Here is a 21,330-nt window from a genome sequence, read left to right as displayed (position 1 = left end):
GTTCTTCGACTGAGATCGAAAAGAAAAAAAAAATCGTCAAGGTAGATGATAATAAATTACAAAGGAAGCTGAGTTAACAGTCGTCCAATTTCCACTCGTTAGTAGAAACGAAGTTAGAACATTAATTGCTTTCAAATTTGAGCTTCTCTCGAACCTTTCACATCCCTCAGCCCCTCCGCCATCTTCCTCAATTAACCAGCTTCCTCTGGCCCCCGTCTCGTCGATTAATTAACGAAACGCAGAGAAATCCTGGCTCGATTATTCCTGTGGAATTCACGTCGGTGCAATTCAATTTCTCCCATCGATTCGATTATCAAGCCGGCCCATCCCCGTCCATCGAGAACGAGTTACGATGTTCCTTGAGGGTAGAAACAAGCCGTTCCTCGGCGCGTATTACGTCAGGAGCACAGGACGACCGATAACTTTGCACTCTCCTATTTCGTTCTTCGAGGAGAGACGGCCGTATTTGATTTGGCTTTAATACGATTTCTCAGCGATGCCGACAGTTCCTCGGATACGTAACCGCTTCTGGCAGGCGAACCCGTCTTGTCGAGGGGTTGGAAACGAGAGGAACTCGATTATCCGGCGAAGCTACTCGTCCCCTCTGCTTTCGTAAAACTCTCTTGATTAATTTCTTCAGAAAAGAAATACGTTCCGTCCAGAGGGTTGTAGCTGGAAAATTTGTCGAGCTCGAAAAGACTGCGCGTCGCGACGCTTAGAGCGGATTAGTGTTCGTTCTAGGAAACGCTGCGAGATTCTTATTCGTCGTGACGCGACGGCGTCGTTTAGGAAAATGAGAGTCGTTTGTCGAAAGGAAGAAAAATTTGTGTAAAAGCTATCAGAGTAGTAAACTTTCGCGTTTTAATTAATAATCATTGTCAATTATCGAACTTCTTCAAGAATTTCTCTATGTATCTTTCTTCCATATTTTGCACACACGAAAATCACAACTGGCACACACATACACACATACGTGAATTGCGCGCACCAAATTTTCGATCCTCGGCAATTCTTCTCCGATTTCCTCTTTCCTTCGTGTTCCTAACATCCTTCTCACTGTTTAATTATTTTTCTTTTTTTTTTTCTCGTACACGCACCTCTCGGTACAAGCAAGAGTCTTTAATGATATGACGATGACCGTGATGACATGACACGATATGATATGATATGATAATGAGATGATTAATGTGACCATGACCATGATTTCTTACCATGATTTTATATTTACTTATTTGTTGCACGTTGTTTGGTGCGTCTCCGTAAGCAGTATGACGCGCTCGCAGACCCTCTGGCAAACCGACATTTCGGCTGATGGAATTCGTGCTTTCAATCGATTCTTTTCATTTTTCTCTCTCTCTACTTTTAATCAAACAGAAAAGAAACTCTTTTCTACCCTTCACAGATCATTTGAACAACGTTAATCGCTTTGAAACTTAACAATCTCTGTGATGCTTAACATTCAAATGTGTACAGCGTTAAACGTCGGCGTTAAAGAAACATTATTTTATTAGTTAGCCAGTCTCAAACGGGTTATCGTTTCGCTGTGGAAGCAATTAAGAATTCTCTCTAGGAATTTCGCGAATCATTCGGAATTGAATGGCGCTGGGCGACTGAAAGAAATTCCACGAAACTTTTCGTGCCTCTCGGCCTCGCGTCTCGAGAGAATCTTGAGAATTAATTAGCGCGACCTCTGGCAAACGGCCATTGTACGGGTCCGAGGAATAAACGGAAGAATGAAGCTCGAGAGGAAAAGAAGGCTTGCCTGGCGAGAGAGGGGTCGTGAAGGGTGAGAAGAGTCGCGCGAAGGGCGAAAAAGGGAAACGGGGACAAAGAAACGAGTATACGGTGTTATGAGCTCGTTTCGTTCGGGATATACCTTGAATGAAAAGGTCGTCGAATCGACGTGAATTCGATAGCGGTGCACGTGAAAAGAGTTGTCTCGTGAATTGCACGCGAAGCACCCCCCCCCACAGAAAACGCACTGGTTCGCTTCCAGATCGCTTCGAACAGTTGCGTCGCCTTTTTTCTGATATTCTTTTTCTAATTTTCATATTTATTTTTTCCCCTCTTTTCTCATCATTTACTTATAAAGACACGTTTTACATTTCTTTCTTTTTAAATAAAGACACATTAGAAAATTGTCGAAGAAAAAGCACGAAATGTCGGGCCTGTCCGTCGGCTGTTTGCCGAGCGCTGGCAGTCTGTAAGTTGAGTTTAATGCATGTTGTTTTGTCTGTCCTTGCATGCAGGGATTCGGTTTTGTAACATTCGCAAATAGTGCTGACGCGGACCGGGCACGTGAGAGGCTACACGGCACCGTGGTTGAGGGCAGAAAGATTGAGGTGTGCATGAACATTCTTATACTTATATATATATATACATACATATATATATGTATACATCGCCATTAATTCATTTATACACGTATTGTACTTATTTTTCTTTTTTTTTTTATATATATATACATATACATATATTTTTTATTCTTTGTTTCACAGGTGTACGCGAAAAGCGCACGCGAGACAAGTGTCATTCGCTTGCGCTTTTCGCTCCGATCAACAGGCGACCAGCGACCTGCTCGTATCAATTTCTTCTACATTTAACCACGCTGTTATATATATTTTATATTAAAATGCTTATTTTCATCGATCCAAGCGTTGGTCGCCTATTTCACGTTGATCTTGTAGAATTTAAGCGACGCATGAATCGTCGTTGCTCGTAAACGTCGTTCCTTTCTTTCATGAACAGTGGAAAAATTCTTTTTAACGCGAACAGTGATTTACGAGCACGCGAGAAGCGTTTAGATTTAAGCGAAAAAGAAAAAAATGGCTCTGACCGAGAGACGAATGAGTTAACGAATTTTCCCGGAGCCACGATCCTTTTCGATACGTTTTTTTCGAATAATTGTTGAGAAATAATTGCTGACCAAGAGGGTACCGCTCGCGTGCAAAGTGAATCCGGTCGAGGCACTCGAAAACATCGAGTGGCATCGATCGAGACCGGCACTCGCCGATCGTTTCGAGTGCCTCGAGTGATTCTGCATCCTCGAATGACTTATGCACTCTATTTTCGCCACTGGAATCAAGATATATCGTTGCGTATAAATTGCACTTGCCGCAATCTCTATATTCTTCTGTTTAATCGCTCTTAAGTGAATATCGACTGTTCGATATGGATCGATTGGTTCTGTTAAAATTAATCACGACGCGGATCACTATGGAAATGACATTTTCAGAATTTTCAGAACTTACGAAGTTCGCTCTCATTAAAATATTAGTGAAATTTGTTCTCTTTACAGTGAAAGAAATCCTTAATTATTACATTTTCACTGCAGTCAAAGTGAAGCGTTAACTTTCTAGTAAATCTTCAACATAGCGTACTGAGACCATGTAATTTTCTATTCAGAATTCACTCAAAGAACTTGCATATGTAACGTTTCATATAGAAAATCAGCATTCGGTCATTTCCTAGCTGCGTCGCGACGTCTCTCGAAAGCGTAAACAGAGCCGAGACGTGACTCGCACCATCCACAGAAACTGATTAATCTTCGAAATGAAATTCGAGAAAATCTAATTAGTATCGCAATGAAAATCTAATCTCCGACGGTGGATGTTGCGATTCCCGTTAGAATTGGCGAAGTTGAAGGGGTGGACGCGCTCGAGGCAAAAGAGAAACATTAATTTGAGTCGAGGAAAAGAGGCAATGCACGCATGGCCAAAAGAGAAAGAGAATGATAGAAATTGGCCAGCGAAACTCAAGGAAACATCGCTGGCTACTGCTGGCTAAAAAAAAAAAATAACAAAAAATTATATAAGAATCATAGAAAGAAAAGATAATGTCTGACGCGTGTCTCTTATTGTTCCTATATAGAGTTGTTCTACGCGCGACAGATAATAAATAAAATTGAGAGAGCGAGCGAATATAAAGAGAGAACAAATAGAGAAAATGAGAGAGAAAGAGAGACGATGATATAAAGAAAATTTGAATGCTGAACGAGGGACACTGAGGAGGCCTGTCGAAAATTACGATCCCCGAAGTGTCCGAAAAGGTAAGGAAACAATGGCGGGCATCAGTTTAAAAAAAATTAAAAAAAAAAAAGGAACACACGACTCGAACAGTCGTGACGAAATATATCGCCTCGCACTGCCCGCTCTCTCACCCCCTCGATAATACACACGGAAATCGCACGATCAATTAAACACGAACGCTTCTTCCTGTTTCTTTCGTTCGTGGAACGAACGGATGAGCGAAGGTTTGCATTAACGTCCAAATTTTTGTTTTCCTTTTTCTCTTGGAAAAATATTCCACGTGGGAAGCGAAAGTAATTATACCACAAAAAATTTGCATTCCAGTCGAAATTTTGTAATTTATTTTCTTCGAAAAATATCCTGAAAATACTTTGAAGGAGATGAAAATGTTTGCCATCTAATTAAAAATTTTTATGAAAATTTTGGCATTCCAGTTTAAATTATATCTAATACATGAAACGAGTGCAATTTTAGAATTTGCTGAGTGATCTGCAATTAGATAATTAGTTTCAGTATAATGTATGTATTCAGCAATATTTCTTATGTCTCTTGATTCATGGAATCGATAAATCGATAGAATAAAAGAATATACGAAGTTCTGCTAGAGTTTGACAGAAGAAAAACGAGGAAATAGTGGGCTCGTGTCGATAATTCAGCAGTCAAGATGAATTTTCAGTTATTTCTTTTTACGGTTTTCGATGGAATATTGGATTTTTACGAACGATCCGCTCGTTCTTTCGATTCTTTTTTTTTTTTAACCTGGACTCGATGAATCTCTATGCAAATAGAATCGTAAAATCCAGCGAACAAGATGGAAATTTCATTCGATCGGAGAAATCCATTACAGAACTTGTCTTTCAAAAAATATAATATAATTACGTTACCAAAAGCTGCGCGATTCTTTAATTTCCATATTCGGTCTTATTATATTGAAACTTTATTCTACCCTTTATTCATTAAATAAAAATAAAAATTCAAATGAATCAAAGGATGGAAACTTTTCAGCCGTACCTTTAAGTGGTCCAATTAAACGTTGATTATATAAAATTCCACTGTAAACGAGTGGGTTGTGAATTTCATACAAATAAAAAATTAATGGCTATAAATTTTCAGCAAACTTTCGCTCAACCGATCGGCAAAATTCGCGAATATTGCACGGTATTCGCGCGATCAATTTTTCGCTATTCGCTTTCGCGTTTTCCAGAGTAAAAAAAAAATCCTGTTTGTTTTTCGCGATTGAACATTTCGCGAGCGTTCCACGCGACACTACGAAGCTAATCGTTAAGTTAAATATAAGTGAAAGATTCGTACAAGCATTTTGGTAGCTGGTGAATCGATGCTCGTTCAAAAGAAACCAACCTGTATTTTGCATATCAAGAAACGTTGGAAAATGTACCAGCAGACATTTATGGATCTATAAAAGTGTACGCTTTTGCATATTCACCCTTTTCGAACGGTTGCAAAGCCGAGAAAGCGCGAACAAAGATGCAACCACGGTGGTTGGTTGAATTTAAAAGTAACCAGCTTTAATACCCAATTACAGCGTTACACCTGCCTGGACGGCTGCTGTTACAGTCGGCGTAATAAGCCGCTGTAATTGAAATTTACGAGCGTGTTTCGTGTTGTCCCGGCTTTTATAAACTGAGAAAAATGCCGGCCTCTGCTCGAGGCCCGTGATTCCACGATGCAAAACGAATGAGCTTTCACCAAGACTTGAAAGCTGGAAAGTACTTGCCGCCTGTGTGTCTTTCAATTTAAATACCTTTTTATGTGTAGCTGATAGGGGGATGTATAAAATGAGTATTTTTATTATTTTACTGGGAGAAATTATGAACTCGAAACGTAATTAATAATACTTCAAATGTTAATTGATGAAATTCGAAACTCGATCTACCACTTTTTACAGCTGCAATTCCCACTACTTCCATCGCGAAACTCTCGTAACAAAAAGTTTAAAAAAATTCCATAATTTCGCAATTTTGGCCAGCTCCTGAACGATCGCTGTTTTAATTGGGGGATTAATGCCACTCTCGCGTCTGCCCAAATCACGTAAATTAACTGAGCCGTTAAAATTTAATGAATCATTAAATGAGAATGTGTAACGAATGTAGGGGTTGAAAAAAATAAAATTTCAAGAAGGCTGCATCACGCTCCGGAGCTTCTGGTAAAAAGATGGTGCAATTTCGAGGCGCACCCTAACGACAAAGTTAAAAGTTCTAAGGGTTAGGGGTTGCAGAGCAGCGAGACTGAACGTCGTAGTAAAAAAGGCGAGAGTTCGACGATGATCCCTTTTTCGCGACCGAATAGGCTAGCTTTTTAATTACCGGACGGATTAACAGAGATCTCAAATTAAAGTCGACATTTTTGTTCACTCCCTCTTCGAAGTTTAATCCGTACCCTTCCGTCGACGCGTGTCACTTTGAAGGATCGTAGGATTCCTGGAAAATTTATCATCGGCTTAAAACTTCGATGAGCTTCTTTTTCTGGAATAATTACATCAAATCGAATTACTTTTTCATATTGAAAAAAAAGGGATATAAATAACAAGTCGAAGAGTTTAATTATCTTCGAATTTCCTGCGAGACTTTCCTCCGTTTCCGGAGGATCTGATCGAAGAAATTACACTTATCCCCGTGGCGGATAAAAGCTTGGATCGATTGCTCCTCCTCCTGGAAAGGAGGTTCTTCATCGGCGATATATCGACTCGGCGCGCCCCTTGGAAATCGGCCTTTGAACCGGTTTCCAGTCTTGTAACGAACGAACACAATGCTGGCTCGGAGAGTACAAAGAACGTTCGTTAAGATAATGACCCGGTTGAATGGGGTATCTGGCGATGTCGCGAGGGTTGAGCCCCGCGTTTTCACCCACCCCGTTAAAAGGTCCAAACGGGAAGTTTAAACTGGCAATAGTTACCATGCGCCTGTGCAGCCCCGATACTCTTCGATTATCGAAGGTCTTTCAGCCTCGTTAGCGCTTGAATTTTGCACGCTCGCTGAAAGCATTGTTGACCGGGATCAAAGAAAGATAGAGGAGGAGAAACGAAAGGGCAGCAGAGGGGTGGTCTGTTTGTTGAAATTGCTGGATAGCTGAGCATAATGAGACTCTTTTATTTGGAACAATTTCATCGGAGAGCCGAGAGCATCCTCGATTTTAAAAGCTGCTGATTTCCCAGCAAATATCCAGGTGAAGAACGTTCCAATTGATTTTCCATGATTTTCAAAATTATATTTGATCCCCGGAAGATCTTGAGTACACTTCGGATAGAGAAATGTGTACATTGATGTTCTGACAAATGGAAGAGATTCCTAAAGCCTGGAATTAAATCGTTCGGCAGATTAATCGGCAAGAATCAGGCACGTAGGAGATAAGAAAATTCTCGTACGAAGATTCCAGGTCACCGTCAATGGAAATAATATCGAGAAGAGGACTGGAGAAAATTAATCTTTGTCCCGTGGATGGACGTCGTTGAGCTTGCAAAAAGCAGCCAAGGTACTGGAGAATACTTGAAAATTGATAACCCCTTTCTGGCTCCACGGCTAAACTTTTTCAGATCACTTTTAAATCTCCAAATGCCGTTTCATCTTCATCCTATTAATATTCCGAGGAATTTGCAAATATTGAACCGTGATTTAAATTGAAAAATTTCAATCTCCAGAAAAACGTTCGATCATCGAATATGCCTAACGACGATATCCCATCTTGGAATTAATTCCTTCGAAAGCTCCAACGCTTAGAATGCCAGCTCGAAGGTCGAAACTGATTAACGAGGAAGGACAAAAAGCAACTGCACGTTGACCGGAACTCGGGCATTCCAGAAAGACGGAAGTGCCATACCAGTCGACCTAGTAGCGCGACTGTCTGCTTGTAGCTCATGCAACTTGACTGGCTGCCGTATACGACAGGTGGTGGTTGCTCGACTTTTCAGCATTTAGCAAGTCAAATTTATGCAGATTTCCCGGTTGCCGAGATTCGTGCAAGGTTAGACGAAATGTTCGAAATGGTTTCTGGCTTGCCACGCGATTCAAGGGTGATCTTCGCGAAGATAGATCAGCCTCTCATTAGGGTGCTAATTCGGTCAAGCACGTGTCTTCCACGTAGAAAATTCTTTGATAACGCTTTTATGGAGAGGGTGACTTTTCTTTTAACGATTTTTAGGGGCACAGCTTTGAATCTTTCAAATGATTTTTATCGTGTAATTTTAATTACCATTATAATGATCATTTTATGAAGTCATCATGCAAATTAACGAATAAGAATTCTCTGTGTCGTCTCGTTAAAATTCCGAGTAGGGCAGACTGTACGAACGACTCGATTAGGATGTAACTATCCTGGGGCGGTAAACAAACTTGTTAACAGTAGTCGTGTAATAAAACAACGAGTGTTTCGTTCGTATGATAAGGTGGGTTCAATTGATGCATTAACAGTGGGACGTCCAAGCAGGAACCGCGTAGGTCGAAAAATCGATGGTAGAGAGCTGCGTTCCAAGCGGGCTTAACAAGCCACGATTTACCGGGGACCGGTTAGATTTACTTACTTCCTGCATTTCAATTCAGATCGCGATACGCTGATAACGCTCCAGATTGGCCGGAAATCGTGGATCGTTCGTGTCAGTGCGGGTCACGAACGTACTTGACCGTGTATGGAAAATAATTGGGCTTTAAAACCACTTCACCCTCGTTATTCATTTAATTATCTTAGAAGAGTGAAAAAATCGCGTTCATTGCTAATTGAATAATTAATGAAAGAAAAAAGAGTTCACATAGTAATTTTGATTTGAATTTCTTAGAAAATAAAAATTCATAGAACGAGAGTTTCATCAGTGAAAATTTTAGTGTTTCTGCTAAAAGCAATCGGCGCATTTACAGTGGTGAATTTATGCGTCCCTTCCAATTTGCAAAACGATCGCGTCGCGAACTTGAATTTGCATCGAATCGTATTTGTACTTGCAGCAGTAGCTCGAGACGTCCATTAAGATCCCAGGATTTAATCTCGCCAATTTGTGACAGTCACCGTGTTGAAAATCGAGGAGCATTCAAATCAACCTGTCTTCCAAAATAATTCCAATTTCAAATTGTAACTTATTCAAGGAACATAAATTTAATTAAACGTTTCACTGATAAATTAACATCGAATGCATTAATTGCATGATTCTGCAAATATATATATTTTTCAAAGATAATGCGTTTATCGTTAAACATATTAATCGAATAATTCAAAATAAATTTATATATTTTCCACATGCGTGCATAATTTTTGAAACAAAGAAGCTCTGCGCAAACCATTCTCGCGTACAAAGATTATACGAATAATCGGCGAGATTAAATAAATAATCGATTCAGAGGAGGGAACAATGAAACTCGCTTGCGTTCAGTCAGTGTATTTTTAAAACAATTTACGTGGATTACGTGGAGATCTAGGAACAAGAAAGATTAATACGATGCTCGAATAGTAAACAAAGATTTCGAGATCCATGGACGGTGGCTTTGTTTGATACTCAGCTAGGCGAACAAGGCAGGTAGTCTGCGACAAAACGTCAACATAGACGGTCGTGTGTTCGTGTGCTCGTCGTCGATTCTATTAAAATTTTCGTCTGAATTTTCTTATTCGTTACCATTGCTGTATTAAGGTGAGTTATAGCTTCGGGGCTCCGCTTTGTAAAAACATTGAATGTAATTTCTTTTATCATTGCCTTTTTTCTTACGATCAAACGTTAATTTTTAATTTAATTTGATAGCCCCAGGGCCTCGGAAATCTTAATTCAGTTCTGCTTGTCACGGTAAAACGCGTCACGGTGTTTGTTTTCGATCCAAAGCGATTCATTCGAGCGTTTGTCGTAGACACTTTGAAAGTCATCTCGTTTTCCAAATGGCCAAGTCACTGCCATTTCTCTGAAATGTTTGTTTCCTATTCCGTCGTGAGAATCGGAGGCCAATTGCGTCGATACACCGAACAATTTGCATTTTACGATCTTGTTTCCAACAACGAGGATTTGTCGTCGGCGGTGCAACGCAACCTCGCTTTATAGTAATGGTCGGATTAACCGAGCCTCGTTTCTCGTAACGAGCGATCGCGTTTCGTTTTATACCGAGAAATTAGGTGTCCAACGCGTCTACGATAAATTGAACGATTTTATCCGCGAGAGGCAAGAAATCTTCGGTAATAAGAAGCTGACCGAGTGATCATGATATCGTAAATTCACACCGATCAAAGTATTTTTTGATTTATTTTTCTATAAATTAACCACGAGCTTTTGCTCAACGATTGATTAATCGATCAATAATAATATTTTGGAAATTAGAAATTGCAAAAGATAGACACAGGTGGCAAGTAATTGCGGTGGATAGAAAAGTCTCCGGGTGACTTTCATTATTTTCATTTGCACTAACAAAGGCAAAGGGGAATGAAAAGGAGCTGAAGAATCAAGTGTACGGTAAGAAATAACCAACTGATGAAAAGAACCATCGAGTTTTTTTTTCTTTCTTTTTTTTTCATTCATTGGCTACGAAAGTGCTTGTGCGAGGTTGAAATAATCGGAGATCGACGGTAACAGTCTCTTGATTTCTTTTTATAATTACACAGAAAATTGGAGCTTTTGAATGTTTTGTGTGTTCAAATACAAAGTTAAATAAACAAGATTTAGATGAACCGATTTAATCTGAATGCTCCAGTTTTCTGGAATCCCGCTCGTCGAATCGATCGATCGCTTTTAATATCTTGATGGAATTAAAATATTTCATTTTTACGACTCTGTGTGACCGAAAATTTAATCTATGATTGAAAATTATGGATATTGAAAGGATCGATCGAATATTTTTGTTCTTGGTCTTGAACGCGATCAATTCATTATATATTTGTCAATTTATCGAAAGATTCTCTATTAATTTTATAACACTGCTTTCACGACCAAGAATATGGAGCAAATTTTTGGAGAAATAATGCTTGAAATTTTCCTTGAATTTAGACATGATTTCAGAAGGAAAAGAGGGTCGATTCCAAAATTTGACAGAAAATTTGTCAAATTTAAATCGACGACCTCTCTGCGTAAAAATAAAAAATATCTGAATTCAAGTGAAACCTTGCAGCTGTGCGTCGCATAATATTTACTTTGAACACTGTAGAAAATTTAAGTTTACAGAAAAAACAACTAGAATGAAATTGGTAGATGAAATCAAAAGAAGCAACGACGCACAGTTGCAACAGATTTTGTTGGCAAAACTAACGCGATGATTCGTCGATCGATGCTCGATTCGCACGGGTCAGATACGCTCGTTTGGTAGGCGAGAATTTCGTTGAAAATGAAAATTGAGAGGCCGATATATACGCGTAGAGGGAAAATTGCGAATCCGGTTGCGCATTCATCGACGCATCATCGATCGCGAGATTCGTGCGTGGCTCTGCAAAATTGTCGTTTGTTTCGACGTTTCCGGAAATATCCAACCTTCCAGATAGAAAAATATATATTTTCCCGGGCAAATAAAGTAAACAACGAACTTGCACCGCCATCGTCGAAGGCTGTCCGAGTTTCAACAACTTCGGCAAACTTCCGTTCGAACGAAATATTTTCGTCGAATTCAGATCATTCGTTTTTCAACTCGGTAAAACCTTCTTTCGTAAGTTTTTTCTTGATCGAATTGGAAGAATTTCTCGAAGAATAGGTAAGAAAGTTGAGAAAGTTGGACGGCATTGATAACGGAAAAGCAGAAACAAACACGGATCTCCGTATTGATAAATAGAAATAAGATTTGTGTCCTTTCGAAGGATAATGAAATAACTTTTCTAATGCTCTTATTGTTCGTTTGACAGGTGAACAACGCGACAGCGAGGGTGCAGACGAAAAAACCACCGACGGTACCCAACGGTAAGTTAAAGTATATTTATTTTAATAATTTCTGAAATCTAAATTTTGAATTTAAGTAATATTTCACCGATGTTATTATTAGTCTGACACATTTTACCTTTCCGAGTATCGCGTAGCGTCAATTTATTTTCTCATCCTTCGTTCTCTATCTTTTGTCTAGTTAAATATACGCCAGCCATTTCAGGGAACTTGACGTTTGTTTTAGTATCATTAATTAAGAAGATGCGTACTTGGGAAAGGTAAAAAGAGGTCGTTCTTTGATATTATAATATTCAGCTTCTTCGATAAAGTGTTGTTGATTTTCGAATGAAACTTGTGCCGATAACTGATAATGAAAAGCTGCTGGAACTCGATTCGTTGCTCCACAGTTGAAGCTTTAATTCCATCGTTCGAGCAATTGACTTTAATCTAAAACTAACCGCGATGCCATCGTTCGACCCCATTCAAATCACGGCTTAATCCAGATTATCGGATCGGACAATTGCGAGGCAAACTTATCGTGGACGATGCACGCTCATATTTGACGGAAATTAACGAGACTTCAGCCGAGCAAGCAGATACTCTTTCATTCTTGCTCGGAAATAACCGAAATTTACTTTTTTTTTCAATTTCATGCAAACAGAAATAGCAAAGAGATATATTTAGAAATTGAATGTCATGACAATGAATAGAGATTCTCATTATCATTTTGAAGAGAAGCAATTCATCAGGACGCTCCCACTAGCAGACACAATTCCTGAAGTGGTTATAAATAATCAAAACTCATGCAACAATCACAGCCATCCCTTGCCAAGTGTTTCCCAACTCGAAATCTCGTTTTACCTAACCCGAAAGTGCTTCTAATTATAGACAGATTCTTTAATTGGTAATCAAACTCGCGTTATCCGCTAGAATGTATAAAAAATCAAGCCAGAATCGCAGGGATTAATTAGTCAGTAATTCTCTGAATAATAATAACCACATTTGGTAAACGTGACGAGGTAACCCAGAGCAAACCCATGTAATTCCTAGCCCGACCACTGTTGTTCGACGAAATTTACTCCAGTATCCGAATTACGCGATTAGAACCACACCTGTGGCCACATACGTCGGACCTAACATTGATCTCAACTACTTGACGCGTCTATGGTATGCGTTACCTCTGAAACATCCATGTGTTCGTGTAATATTTTTAATTTATACTATTATAAATTATACTATAGAAATAATTGGATCAGCCGAGACCCAGCTACGCCATCCATGAGTTAATAATTCAAATTTCAATACGTATTATTGCAAATGTTTATTTTCATTATGATATTCAGTGTATTAAAATTGCAGTGTTATTTTAATCTACCAAGAGGCAATTGTCAACAGAATATTTGCAAGGACTAATTTGAAAAATGCCGAGTGGAAAGAAATCCTTTAATCGACTTCAAGTAATCCTCTCACTGTCATGATTTTTATTTCTGAAGGAGTCGAAAGAGTTTTAAGCAGGAATTGCATAATTTCATACATTTCACGACTAATCCCCTACGAGAACTCGCAATCGTCTTTTTAACTGTTTGCCAGTTTTCCGGGATATCTTTCCCTTTGTTCGCTAGAAAAACGCGTACAAAGAGATAACAGGCGACAGACTGAATATTCCAGGTCGGTTTCTGTATTGCGCATCCACTGGATTAACTGAGAAACACTTGGATCTTGAAAATTTCATCCCTCTCTTTTTCCCCCCTGACGACACCTAGCAATTTCGTTGAAATTCACGCGCTGAAAGCTTTTGTAAAATAGATTGGTCGACGATTTGTTGCCACTAGTCGCGTTACAAAATGCTTCTGATAGAACTACGCCATGGAAATTTCTTTGAAAACTTCAAAATCACGGCTGAATTTTGTACATGCTCTCTTGGAAAATTATATAGATACGTAATCCGTTGATGATGATAATGCTGATGAAATTGCGGTCACGTTATCCGTTATTACGGAGAAATTAGACGATGCCTAAATTTAATTAAATTTTCCCCCTCTATTCTGTTGAACGGATTACAATATGCAACGAGGAAAATTGTTTTCGAAATTATTAGTCTTCGGAATTAATTAAAAAAATTTCCCTCCATCAAAAATATTTTCAATTGCGTTAAATTAATAATTACATTCGTGGTAATTTATTTGATTTTATCCGTGATCACTTTCGAGTGTACAAACATTTAGGTCACCATAATTCGTCTATTTTCCCGGGTTTCCATCGATCCTCATCATTTCCAACAACTGTGTCGCGCACGTAACAACCATCGAGGAGCCCCGTTGCCCGATAACTTTTAATTTTCCTCCGGCGATGGATTACCAACGGATTTTATGGAACAGTTCCCGCGGGTATCTCGTAGACCTTCTTTGCTGACTTTCACGCGTTTACAAAGCGAATATTTTCGAGTGACGAGCCACCGTCGACACTTGAAATTGTACGATACTTCGATAAGAGGAGGCAGAGAATCGAAAGAGGATTCCTTTTACTCTGTTCCAAAAGTCGGCCGAATTCTTCACAATAGAAAGTTCCGACGTATAGTAGCTCGGGTCATTTTGTTTGCCTGAAAAGTTTCCGTTCGTTGGACTCTGCCGTGTTCGGTCGGATAACTTTGTGTAGCAGAGAAGTCGATCTAAGAAGATAAGTTTGAAGAACAATTTTCTTTTATCGTCCTCTATGGAGCGCGTTGTTTTCGTTGTCGACGGGGATGACTCGATTTCCTTGATGAGTTTTTACTCACTTACTTGTTTTCGAGTGGTAAGAAAATTCATTTTGAAAGTGTAATTTTTCCATTCAGATAGAAAAAGACGAATATAAGAGATAGTATTCCAGAAAATTTCGATTGCTCTTTTTCATGAATACGTAATCGAACAGATTTATCGATATCCTCGAAACAGTGACTGGGGGGTTAAATTACCTGAAAGTCCGTATTTCAGTCGGCAATTTCAACCGGCATTTGTAATTCGGATTGCGCCGTTCGCGATAATGGAATTTCAAATAAAAAACGAACAAACCTTGTGCTTCCATTGCTTACGTTACTAGGAACAGTTGTTCGACAGGTTTTCATCAACGATGAAAATTCATCAAAAATTTTACCATTGCTTTTTTTTGTGTACACCAATCTTTCATGTTCTACCGGTCCAACAAAAATTGATAGAATTCAGAGAGGATTGGATAGTATTTCGGTAAAAGTTTTATTTTTTATTTCAAATTGCATTTCGAATTGTTCCGTGTATTCTTCGTTAAAAGAATCAATTAAATTTGCTGATTTGAAAAATAGAAAATTAAAAAAAGAAAACGTTCTTTTTCCTGGAGAATATCTCGCGCAGCAGGATCCGTATCGAGCAGATATCGACACGAGGATAATTTATTGCACGAAAGGATAATTCCTCTTCCGAAGGATTCTAGATGAAGGATCTGCTTTCGTGAGGAAACCACTTACCAGCATTCCTTACCAATTTTTCTCTGAAATAAAAGGCAATCGATCAGGTTCTCGCCAGAAACGATAAATGCTTTTTTCCCTTTTCTCCCTTCGCTCGTACTTGAAGGATCGAAAATGAAATACTTTATAAATGCTTTCATTATTACGTTGAGAATAAAAATAAAAATCTGCATACCATTGCGCGTCGTTGATTTCCAAGAATCTGAAATATTTCAAAACTCGTCGAGTCGAGATGAAATTCAAAGCGATTCGCGGTACCCGGTGCGGTTGAATTGCTTGGAAACTTGCACGAGATGAAGTTTCGAATAACCCATCCGCTAACCGTGCAATGTGTGCTTTATGTTTCAGTATGCGTACAATGGCCAGAGGGTAGGTGCTTCCACGACGTGCCAGAATCGGCACTGCTGAATCTCTACTTCGAGATCCGTGAGAATTGCCACGGGTTCTCCTGAAGGCGATGCACAGGAAAAGGCGACGACAGTGATGACGATCAACGGAGTGCATCGCGACAGACAGTCTCGAGGCGCACTGTGCAAACAGAGGGAAAAAAAAAAACAGTTCACATTTTCGTTTGTTTCTTCCCAACAGCCGCCAACACACCACGACCAAGCCAACAAAAAGCAAAAACTAAAAGACAAAGACAGCCACGAGTATAGAAATCTCGTTCTCTTCGCTCGAGAACGATCGATCTTACATTTCTTTTTCTATATTTTTTTTTTCAATTATTTTTTTTTTTTTATTATTTCATCGCTTTTATCTTCTCTCGAATTTCGCTGAATTCAGCGAGCGTTTTTCTATTCGTGCCATAGAATCGAGTCGATAAAAATATCTAACATCTAAATTTGGAAAATTCATTTTCCATTAATTTTACGTACACGTCGACTCGATTCAATCAAGGTACGTTTTCACGTAAAAACGACACCGATATAGTCTCGTTTCCACGTGTTTTACACCACAGGTCTAGCACTGACCCTTAGATGGTCCACGCGAGAAAGGGCTTCGATATTTTTTTTTTGACCCCTTAACCACCAACCCTTTACGCTCTGCCCAAACAATTTTTTTAGGGTTCTCGGTGATTTCAGCAGAACCAAGGTGGGTGTACAGACTTTATTTACCTACAACTAATTGCTCGTCGTTCAACCAGCTCGCGAATACTACTGTCTACTCTTCTCTCTATTACTTTTTTTTTTTATTTTTTTACTCTCACTCTTTTCACTCGTCTTCCCCAACCTGTACGATGGAGAGCTCGTGCTCACACCAGGCCCCGATCCCACGTCTCTCTTACATACACACACACACACACGCATATACACACACGAGTACACGTACAATTAGAAAAAAGTGTTTGTTCCGTTCTGTGTTTTCGCGACAGAAAAGAGCAGTCTGTGGTCTATTCCCGTTTTAGTGTGAACTTGACGCCGGAAAAGGGGATGAAAATTCTAGAAATGAGAGGAAATTGCGCTCGAAGAAATTTCTATTTTCAATGTTATATTTTCGAAATATTTTCATTAGTATATTTGATGATTTTGCTGTTTCTATTCTATATTTTAAATTTCTAATATTTGTAGGTAGAAAATCTTTTCTTAATTTTCAAAATTTTCACGTTGCTTTTCTTCTCGGTGTCTTTCGAGTATTCGAATTTCACGCAGTACAATTTTCCTCGATTATAAGAATCTTTCCGCGACTAAAGTGTCATAGCGCGATTAAGAAACGGCCACGTGGATAACGTCTATCGGTCAGTGGTAGGTCGGCACGAGACTTCTCAGATCAATGAATCGATGATTCCTAATCTTGAGAAATGATTTTCTCTCTGTACAGGGAGCTTCAGCGTAAAGAATCGGAAATTATTAAAAGAATCTAGATTCTCGCTGACGTTTTCTCGAGAGTATTTTTACGAATTTAGTTTAGATCGTAAGGTTAGTGATAGTATCGGAACCACAGGGTACTCGGAAAGTATTTTAACGACATTCCATGATATCATTCCTCCGGATTAATTACCGAATTTTATACGAGTATTTTACACTTCACTCTGCGCGTTTAATTTTTTTTTTTTCTTTTAACGATGGTATTTTGCATTACCAATCTCGCCATACATCGATACAGGGTATAGTTTCTAGTGATTATAAGTTACCTTTTATAGAATATAAGTGGACATTCCGAAAATTCGGTATAATCATCGTCAACGTGCCAAATTGTGATTTAAAATACTCAATTTATAGGCACAGAATTCATCGATGAACTGAAAGATTTTCAAAGTTCCTCCGAAACGGTGCTATTCATTAATTATTCACATTCGTTATCAAAGTTCCTATGTTTTAAGAATAGAAGTAAAATGAATTCAACTTTCTACGTTTCAAGACTCAGCTTCCATGAATGCATTTTCATGCGAAACAATTCAAATCGAAGTTATCGTGTTAAACTTTGATTTTTTATATAAAAGCTGTGATAATTTCCAGTTCTCGTACAGCATTGTTTTTACTTCAGTTCGATTCGATTTTCAGTCCGATCGATCAATTCCCATTTCGTGAAACTTCCAAGGCACGTTGACTGATGCTCGGGAACATTTTCTACTTGAACCCGCGAAACCATGGACATTATTCTCGGTAATCTCACGTGCAAGACCACCATGTTTCGAGTGTAAATCTTGAGAGACAAAATACAACGATCGCAGTAAGTTCGCACGATTTCTCTTTGGGAGACAGTGATGCGTCGTTCTACGTTTCCGGAACTTGATTCTACCAAAACGAACACTCTAATACAGACGTGGAAACGAGCCGAAGAAACATGAAGAAAAGAAGAATATAAGAATAATGTGAAATACGAAACAGAGAGCTAATGGACAAAGAGAAAAACGACTGAAAATCAAAAGACATATAAATGATACAATATTCCAGGAGGACGTTTCAGTTAAACTGTGCAAATTGAACAATGATTCATTGAAACCTTGATGTTTGAAACAATTCAGAAATTAAATATTTTGGCAGAATTTTTCAAAATTCTTTCGTTTTTAAATTTGGTGATTCAACATTCACCCAGGCTCAACAGTTCGAAGATTAATCCAAATTGAACGCGAACAAATTTCGTGAAATTACAACTGCATACGGTTTAATAAATGCAGTTTAACCCAGATCGTAAGTTCAGTATCGAGGAAACAATGGAACCTTTGTGCCAGCTCTTTTCATCGTCAAGGTTTCAACAAACGTTCGCGCGCAACAATAGTTTGCTATCGTTCGTCAAAAAACAACCCCCTGGTGAATCAATGTGTTTTCTGGTCAACCAATAAAGAAGTGTTTTCTACTTTATCAAAAGGAAAAAACGAACGAATCCTCGCGTTTCGATTACGTGGCATGCATCGTTTCCTCTTTCAAACACCCTTGTGTCACTGTTTCATCCCTGTTGCTTTCGCTTCTTTTTATTTCTTTCAGATCGAATTGCAGTTTCGAACTCATTGTCGGAAACAATAGCCACTTCGAGTGTCTAACGGTGTCTGTTTCAAACGAGAAATTGACACGGCACTCGAACAGTTGTTTATCCGCAATTTTTCTTTTCTTTCGATGTGTCTTGTTCAATGTACCACTCTCTGGCTACCTTCTTTTCTATTATCTCGTAGAATCTTTACCAAGTTCCTTGTTGGTTCACAGTCAACTTAAATTCTTCTAACTTGGCAACCACGAACATTTTCATTAACACAAGGGTTCATTGCTCTTTATTTCAACACTTCTACTATTTCGTAGATGTCCCTTATTTGCATGCCACGTGTACCATCACCCACGTAACATATTTTTAAGCTCGTTCTAAATCGTGTCTCTCCTCGCGATTCACGCGATCGTTTACACGTGCCATCTTCAGGAAGAGAGGATACCAGGAAGAAAGGAATGAAACGAGACTGTCTCGTTGATGGCAGATAGCTTTGTACTTCGAAACTCGAGATATCATTGCTTTTCAATGATAACGCGAGACTTGCGTTGAATTTTCTAAGGAAACACTTTTGTACCATCGAAGAAGACATTGGAAAGAGTTAACTGTACTTTGCAAATATAAAATCTCTCGCTAATTTATTAAAATTACTAAAGTCATTGATTCTATAAAATATATAACCATGAAAATGCTAATTTAGCCAAGTTCATAAAATCTAGCCTCTGTTTTATGAAGTATAAAGCTATCCATGAACGAGACAGCTCGAGCATCCAGCACAGAAACTCTGAAGACTACCTAAAACATGGACTTCAACCTTAGAGAAGACCGCAAGGACGAGAAGGATGATTTATCAGGGCCTGAGAGAATTCTCCAAGAGATGCACACGACCTGACGCACTTGGAACGTTCAGATGCGAAGGTACGGCTCTCTAAAACATGAACCAACGTGAAAAATAAAAAAAAAATTTTTTAAAATGAGTCAAAATTGAAATGGATAAAAATGGCAACGTTAACGACACACGTATTAGAAATGGATGTAAAGTGTACGACGTAGATGTTGAGAGAAAAGATACAAAGAGAAGGGAGGATATCCGAGATGATCGACGAGGAGACATCCACCCCCTCTTTTTCTTCCGTACTTCTCGATGTTCCCTTCAGAATGGAATTGGATTGGAAAAAGGGGTAGTCGAAGGGCAGTGGACGGCAATAAAATGCGGAGAAAGGTCGGGATATATTTTCTAGTGTCGAATGCAAAAAAAAAAAAAGAAATCCGTACAAATAATAATAATAAAAGATGCGAGTCTCGCCTGTGCTAGCTTTTATTAGTCTCTAGGGTTTCCTCTGTCCGGTGGTTAAAGCATGAGGTATTCTCGTACGTAATAATTCGTATGATATTTTTGATTAATTATTAGCGTAACGATTTACTACATTAACCCATCGCTCTTGTGCCTACTACCCCTGTACCTGATCGATTCCTTCAATCCTTTTATTTATTTATTCTTCATCTAAGTTGTCTAGACTCCACAAAAATCCCCCCCTTTTGTATACTCGATTAATCGATTAATCTGGCCGTATCGCGGCGCACACTGCTCGCAACACCACAAGTCAATCTTTTCTATCTATCTTTCTAAACAAAAGCACTTATCTCTCGTTTGTTTCACATTTGTATCATTCTTGTTTAATGAATAACTGGCTGCTAGCAAGTCTCAAGTTAATTCTGTGACACTTACCGTGTGGCGTGGCAATGCTGGGGTTTGTTTCGATGATGTTGGTGCTCGTGTAGATTGTTGATCGATTTGGACACTCCTTTTTTTTTTCTTTCTTTCTTCCTTGGAGACAATATTTTTATCTTGATATTTTTAATCCATTTGCATCGTTGGGATATTAAATTCTCTTTGTCTTTTCTATTTTAGATCAATGTTTGAGTGTGATAAAACGGTATCGGTTGAATCTTTTTATGGAACAGTATTTAGAAGTTTAGAATTGATACCTCAATTAATTGTTTGATACGAGAAAAACACACAGAGATGAATTACAGTTTATTTTTATAGCAAATGAAATACGAGAAAAGACTGAAAATAATCTAAGGTTCGAATGTGCATGATCGTCGCTTATTGCACGCAACATGTAACGATATTCAATTTGACCCGAATTAGTGTTACTCTTATTCCACTTGGCATAAATTCCTCTGACGATAAATGAATAAAATCCCTAATGCAAATGGTTTAAGAAACCTTCGCCACGTATGTTATTCTTGCATCAATTTAATCATTTCAAGTGTTGAAATTAATATTCTTTTGATTATTAGATACCTGTTAGATACGTGTTAGAAAAGTGAGCATAGCTAATTAGTTGACAGTTTGAAAGTAGCATCAATTAGAACAGTCTTAGTCACTTTTGCAATAGTATTCGATGTAGCATTGAATTTGTGAATAACTCATGAAAGAAAAAGAGTGTCCAAAACATTCATCGAAGCGATAGAACGCGATCCCTATCGATATCCAATCGATCTTATCCCGGTATTGTTCGCCACTGTTCGTCGAATCGAGACCAAGCTACTCGTCGATTCGTATAACCGATTGCCACGAT

General features: G+C 38.7%; 1 protein-coding gene across 1 annotated transcript in view; it reads left to right on the top strand.

Moving 5' to 3' along the window:
• The window catches only part of LOC114871740, a 177,976-nt gene that overhangs the window by 133,240 nt on the left and 23,406 nt on the right, over window positions 1-21,330 (top strand). The window contains 3 exon segments of the mRNA XM_046288185.1: window positions 2,250-2,342; window positions 11,832-11,886; window positions 15,674-15,694. Coding sequence (XP_046144141.1) covers window positions 2,250-2,342; window positions 11,832-11,886; window positions 15,674-15,694 — 169 coding nt within the window.

Source organism: Osmia bicornis, chromosome 12 (genome assembly GCF_907164935.1).
Source record: "Osmia bicornis bicornis chromosome 12, iOsmBic2.1, whole genome shotgun sequence".
Lineage (NCBI taxonomy): Eukaryota > Metazoa > Arthropoda > Insecta > Hymenoptera > Megachilidae > Osmia > Osmia bicornis.
Note: the sequence above shows the minus strand (reverse complement) of the source record. Positions and strands in the feature narration are given on the sequence as shown.